The 6527-nt window shown below is 56.9% G+C and overlaps 1 protein-coding gene across 1 annotated transcript in view; it reads left to right on the top strand.

Annotated features, from left to right (window-relative positions):
• PTSG_09372 (uncharacterized protein) overlaps positions 1–6393 on the top strand; it is a 7335-nt gene extending 942 nt beyond the window's left edge. The window contains exons 3-9 of the mRNA XM_004989571.1: positions 216–2596; positions 2833–3368; positions 3613–3992; positions 4322–4623; positions 4915–5508; positions 5792–5974; positions 6184–6393. Of these exons, the coding sequence (XP_004989628.1) occupies positions 216–2596; positions 2833–3368; positions 3613–3992; positions 4322–4623; positions 4915–5508; positions 5792–5974; positions 6184–6272 (4465 nt within the window). The 3' untranslated portion in view covers positions 6273–6393. The remainder of the gene's footprint in view (positions 1–215; positions 2597–2832; positions 3369–3612; positions 3993–4321; positions 4624–4914; positions 5509–5791; positions 5975–6183) is intronic.
• Positions 6394–6527: the final 134 nt, after the last annotated feature.

Raw genomic sequence — 6527 nt, 5'->3', positions numbered from 1 at the left:
CCTGCACTGACTGTGTGACATCACCACGTGTTCTGGCTTGTGTTCCACGCCTCTTTTCAACTCTCAACACGCTCACTTTCTGTTACCGTCTGCCACCAAACACCACACACACACACACACACACACACACACACACACACACACACACACACACACACACACACACACGCACACACACACGCACACACGCACACACATATACGCACACACAACAGGAATCGGCCACCATTAGCACCACCACCACCACCACCACCACCACCATTGCTGGCCTCTCGATCGCCACATCGTTCGCGCAAGACCCCTCGCCGTCGCCGCCCACTGCCCGTGCACATACAGCTGCCAGATGTGCCTGCAGGCATGCAGGCAAACACGAGCGCGCGATTGCCCGGTTCTGGACGAGCAGCACAAGGGCGGGTAGGTACAGACACGGGGGAAGCCACAGCGATGATTGCTGGGCAGGACGAAGACAGCAGCGATGATGGTCTTGGCGTACGCGGTCGTAACGGTGGTGTTGGCCATGGTGGCGGTGTTGGGAAGCGGAGAACAGCAGCACGCGCACATATTACGGAAGGAAACGGCAATTACAGCAGCGACGGTGGCGGTGATGGTACTGACCTCCATCACCATGATGATGACAATGACGTAACCGAGATGATTCAAGGCGAGGACAGTGATGTGGCCGGTATTCAGATGAATAGCGGTCACGATGGCGGAGGCAGTGCTGACGGTGGCAGGGGTGCACGGCGGCAGCAGCGAAAACGAAGCAGCGCAAGGAACCAGAACACGATGCGTGCGCACGTGTGTCGGGATAAGGCGGTGGAGACTGGAGCCACACGCGCACCTCTTCGTGCCACACATGCCGGGTGCCGTGCTGCGTTCCAGCAGGCAGGCCTCTCCATGCTTGCAGGGCGTGGGGGTGCAGGCGTGATCCTGCACAGCCGTGACCTCCTGCACACGTCAACGTTCATGTCAACGCCCCAATCCACCAACAGCGACGATGACGAACGCGGCTTTGATGCTTGCACAGCAAGCCAGCGGCTACAGAGAAGGTACGGTACCGCCAGCACCAACACTGGCAGCAGCAGCACCAATAACAACAGCGCCAATAACAACGGCACCAGTGACAACAGCAGCAGCAGTAACATCAGCGATAGCAGTGTCAGAACCGGTTCACTGTTGGGCGTGCTTCATCAGCAAGTGCACTCGCGCATGTGTGCACATCGCCGCTTCTTCCTGCGCGCACGTGGGATTGCGTCGCTTGAAGAGCGGGCGGCGCTGTTTGAAGCCGAGGTGCTGTGCAGTACAGCGCTTGCTGCAGCAGACACCAACAGGAGCCAAAGTGGCGGTACTGATACTGACCGTGGTGGTGATGACACTTCTGGTGGTGATGATGGTGATGGTGATGATGATGATGACAGTGGTGGTCGTGGTCGTCGTCGTCGTCGTGGTCGTGGTCGTGGTGGCGGGGATGCGGCTGGTGATGTGGTTGGTGGCGGTGTCCGCAACAGACCGAGTCGTGGTGGTGACGTTGTTGAGTATGCCAGTGACGACGATGATGACGAAGGCACCAGTGATGACGGTGGGCAGGCCGTGTTGCGTGAACCACCGCCACCGCCACCACCACCAACTGCAGCCCTCGCACATGCACGAAGAAGAACAAAGCGAGCACGAGGAGCAAAGGCAGCACGGAGACGGCGAAGCGGTACACTGGTGTCTTCTTCCTCCTCCTCTTCTGCTTCTTCTGCTGCTTCCAACGACAGCAATAGTGACAGCGGCAGTGGTGGTGGTGGTGGTGATGGTCGTCGTCGTCATTGTCGTGATGGTGGTGACGATGACAGCGGCACCAGGTTGCGACATGTCTTGTCTGATTCGAGCGATGATTCGAGTGCCGCTGAGACGTGTGGTCCAGCCCCAAACCCGACACGTCACACCGGTGGTGGTGGTGGTGGTGGTGGTGGAGGCGTGACAACCACATCAACAGCAGGCAGGCCAGTGACGACTACTACAGCAGCACCACCAGCACCAGTACCAACAAGAATAGCGGGAGTGACAACAGCAGCCGGCGCGTCTCAAGCGCAGGAAGGGCAAGCACATTCGCAACAACAGCGCCCGTTTGTCAGCAGCATGAATCTGCTCGCTTGCTTTGATGAGGCCGAGGACGGTTGTGGTGATGATGTTGGGAATGGTCGTGATGGTGGTGGTGGTGATGATGATGATGATGGCGATGCCAAACGCGGTGGCGGGGACATGCACATGGACATCGCTGCTTCAAGTGGACACATGCCCACAGGTGAACACAGCAGCACGCGCGCGCACGTTCGTGACGCGACGCAGCATGACGCTGAAACCCAACTCGCCAGGCCAGCAACCCTGATGCTGTGGCAAGATGATGACGATGACAACGACCACGGTGAAGATAGGGATGGGGTTGAGTCAGGTGGAAGTGGAGGTGGCCGTGGTAGTGCTGGTGGCAGTGGCAGTGTGGCCGCAGCACATGCACCTGGGAACGGGCGTGAGTTGAGTCCGGCTGTCGATCGCCGTTCGCCCTCGCCCGAATTCACCCCGCGCCGACCAAGACGCCGCCAACGGAGACCAGGTGTTTTGCGCTTGAACAACAAATATGCGCGCTGACTGAGTGCGTGTGTGTGTGTGTGTGTGTGTGTGTGCGTGCGTGTGTGTGTGTGTGGGTGTGAGTGTGAGTGTGGGTGTGTGTGTCACTTTATGTCTTGTTCATTTGTTTGTTTACTTTTACTGTGCGCAGGCTCACTTTCTCGGCGCTAACATCGTCTCCTCCCCTCCCTATCTCCCTTCCTCCGTGTCATGGTCGTGCAGGCTCGTCCTCGCAGCAAGTGCAGCGCCATCCTGCGGCAGTTGAAGCGCCACCAATCAAGCAGTCGCCACATCACAGCCCCGCTGCGCCAGCTGACCTGGACGCGGGCAACGCTGTCACTCGTGAACACCAACAACCACGACACCAAAACCGACACCACCAACATCACCAACCACATCGTGACCAGCACCATCAGCTGCAGTGCCGCAACAGCGCTGGGTTGGATGCAGACAGTGCATCTGAGGATCTTGGTGGCGGTGATGATAGCGGCAGCGACCAACAGGAACAACCAAGCGAGTGGTTATCACCCCTGTCAAACGCGCGACAGTGGGGCGATACTGCACACCAACTTGCTGCTGGTGGTGGTGCCAGCCGTGATAGTGATGATGGGGGTCATTGTGGTGGTGGTGGTGGTGTTGATGATGAGGATGGTGATGATGATGATGATGCACTGACGGGTCGATCGCTGCATCTTGGGACGCTGCTGGATGACGACGAGGATGACAAGCGCAACACGCCACCGGACATTGAAGATGTGGTAAGATGCATTGTGTGTGTGTGTGTGTGTGTGTGTGTGTGTGTGTGTGTGTGTGTGTGTGTGTGTGTGTGTGTGTGTGTGTGTGTTGGGGGTCTAGGTCTGGGTGAGAACCTTCCTGGAGCAGTGATCGTACCTGACAAGTGTGAACAACACAATTCCATTCAAACGCATTGTTCCTCGTGCACTTACACACGACACCACTTCGTGTGCATCGTGTTGCTGAATCCTGCTTGTTGTGCCCAAGACTCCATTTACCACGACGTCCCATCCACGCCCTCCAGCAACAACGACAGCAGCAGCAGCGACAGCAAGGGGAACATCGCCAGGAACGGGTGGGCGGCCGGTGGGTGTTGTGGACACAATCGAGACGCAATGGACGCAGGCAACGGCGCCGTCGCAACTGCGCCCAACAACAACATCAACAGCAGCAACGCCTAATGATGCCGAGCCATTATCATCAGCAGCGGCAGCCCATGTTGGTGGTGTGTATGCTCTTCATGACAGCAGGCAACAGCAGAAGCCGTCCAAGAAGAAGAGCAGGCAAAGCCGCCCGCCAGCACTTGATGTGGTGCTGGTGGATGAGGACGATTTCGTGTCGACGCCAGTGTCAAGCATCGTGCGACGGTGTGTGTGTGTGTGTGTGTGTGTGTGTGTGTGTGCGTGTGTGTGTGTGTGTGTGTGTGTGCGTGTGTGTGTGTGTGTGTGTGTGTGGTGTATGTGTGTGTGTGTGTGGTGGTGGTGGTGGTGGTGGTGGTGGTGGTGGTGGTGTGTGTTTGTGTGTCGTGGATGTCGTGGATGTCCTGAATGTGTGTGTGTGTGTGTTTTGGACTTGCGTGCCGCCCAGATAAGGTCTTGTTCCCACTTTCATGCAATTAGTCCTTGCTCGCACACGCGACCCGCGGCCTACCATTCACGTTAACACACTCCTCTCTCTTCCTCTCCCTGGCTCGCAGAAAACGACTTCACCGGAAGAGCAGGACACGGACACAAGCGCAGCAACAACTGCAGCAGCAACAACAGCACAAGAGCAGTGAGGAAGACAACAATGACGGTGGAGATAGTAGTGGAGATAGTGGTGGCGATGGTGACTACAATACGGGCGATACGGACAATGTGGTGTCGGGTGGCGATCTGCGCGCGAAGCGGCGTCACACAAGCAGGGACAGTAGCGGTGACGACTACGGTGACGGCAGCAGCCGTGTTGTCGCAATGAAGAAGCACAAGTCCATCACAGAGCAACTATTGGCTGGTCCAGGTGTGTCAGTTTTGGCGTACACAATGGTTGCGGTTGTTTGGTTTGGTCATAACTCATTTGCTTCATTCGTTGCCTGTGTTGATTCTTTGTTGGCAATCACGGTTTGAGAACTTCCGCGCATACACTCACGTAAACACACACACACACGTAACAACAAACGCTCGTGCACACACACACGCACGCGCGCTGTGCCTCACTTTTCCCTCACACTTTCCCATCTCCCACCCCGTTTCACTCATCGGCATTCATCTCCCCCCCCCTTCTCCTCCCACGCACACACATCGGGTGCAGGGGTGCGTACACGCCCCGATCCGAATGCAAGGCCGAAATCGCGAGGACAGAGACTTGTAGAGGACATTGTAAAGCCGACAACACCACTGTCACGCACGCCCGCAGCACTGGCGTTGCAGGAGGAAGGAACGCTGGGTGACTCGCTCAATCTGTTTGCTGATGACAAAAGCGATGGCAAAGTTGGCGGCGGTGGTCGTGGCAAGCGTGGCGGTGGTCGTGGTCGTGCTGGGTCGTCCACAGCCTCGTCATCGCGCTTGGGCGGCATCATCAGCGACAGCAGTGATGACAATGATGATGGAGATGACGCAAGCGGGCTCCTGTTTGATGCAATCGGGCAGCGGCGCAGTCGCCTGCGCAACTCTGCCCGGCCCAAGGGCAGGACCAATGCCACCACGCGCACTGCCCTCGGAGACGAGGATATGCGGGCGTCGTTCAATGTTGGGAGTCGGTTGAACTTGGCGGCACCCCCAGATGTGCTCGGTGACTTTGACAACAGCGATGATGAGTACACAGCTGTTGGTTGTGGTGATGGTGAACAAGGCGAGGTGGAGTATGACAGTGATGGCCTTCCTCTTAGTCCTCTTCGCTACAACGGTGCGAGCGCGGATGTGCGTGCGTGTGCGTGTGCATGAATGTATGTATGTGTGTGCGTGTGCATGAATGTATGTGTGTGCGTGTGTGTGCGTGCGTGTGTGTGTGTGTGTGTGTGTGTGTGTGTGTGTGTGTGACTGGCCGCTCCTTCTCGTTGAAGTGGCCCAGTGTGGTCTGTTGCGTGCGTATTGTGTTTTTTTTTTTTGTTGTCATGGCGGTCGTTCAGGTGTGGTGTTAGAACACGATTGTCTCACCTTCTTGTCCATGTGATTGTGGGCATGCGCAGTCGGTGTTGACGAAGGCAGTGATGGGCTCGACTACGACAACCTGTTCCACAAGAAGCCAAAGCACAGTGTGACGGCGGCGGCCACAGCAACACGCCGTGCGGCAGCGCGGGCGCGGGGAAGAGGAAGAGGGAGGGGCCGAGGGCGCCGGATGACATACAGAGGCAGCAGCAGTAATCGAAAAGGTAGGCACGTGAAGAGATGAACATGGCATGTCGCGATCATCATCTGCGTTTGCGTTTGCGTTTGCGTCCGTGTCTCTGTGAGCGTTGGTGGATATAAGGGTGAGAGCAAGTGCAATTTGCCTGTGGTTACACGCTGTTGGTGTCACTCTGCGCTCATGATGCTACATTACACGCACCCACACCTGTGCCCGCACGTGGCGCTTGTGCAGAGCAAAGCAGGTATTGGGCGATGCGCAAGGCAGTCAGCAGCAGGAAGAGCGGGAGAGGTAAAGGGCGAGGAAGGGGCAAGAAGAGGTGATGACGGGAATGCGGTAGCCTGACTTGCTAATGATATGTAACTAGCTGATCATTATTGTCATGCATGCATGATCGTTCGATGTCGTGTGTCGGGACGTCCCAGTTAAAACATTCATTGCGTAGTGCGTTGCAAACGATGAGCAAGCAACAAGGGATGCTGCGATTAAGGGGCAGTCCGGGAGAAAGAGCAACAGAGCACAGCGAGCAGAGAATGAAATCACCCGTTCGATAGCTGAGAGCTGAGAGTGTGTATGTG

This window comes from Salpingoeca rosetta (assembly GCF_000188695.1).
Source record: "Salpingoeca rosetta unplaced genomic scaffold supercont1.28, whole genome shotgun sequence".
Taxonomy (NCBI): Eukaryota; class Choanoflagellata; order Craspedida; family Salpingoecidae; genus Salpingoeca; species Salpingoeca rosetta.
Note: the sequence above shows the minus strand (reverse complement) of the source record. Positions and strands in the feature narration are given on the sequence as shown.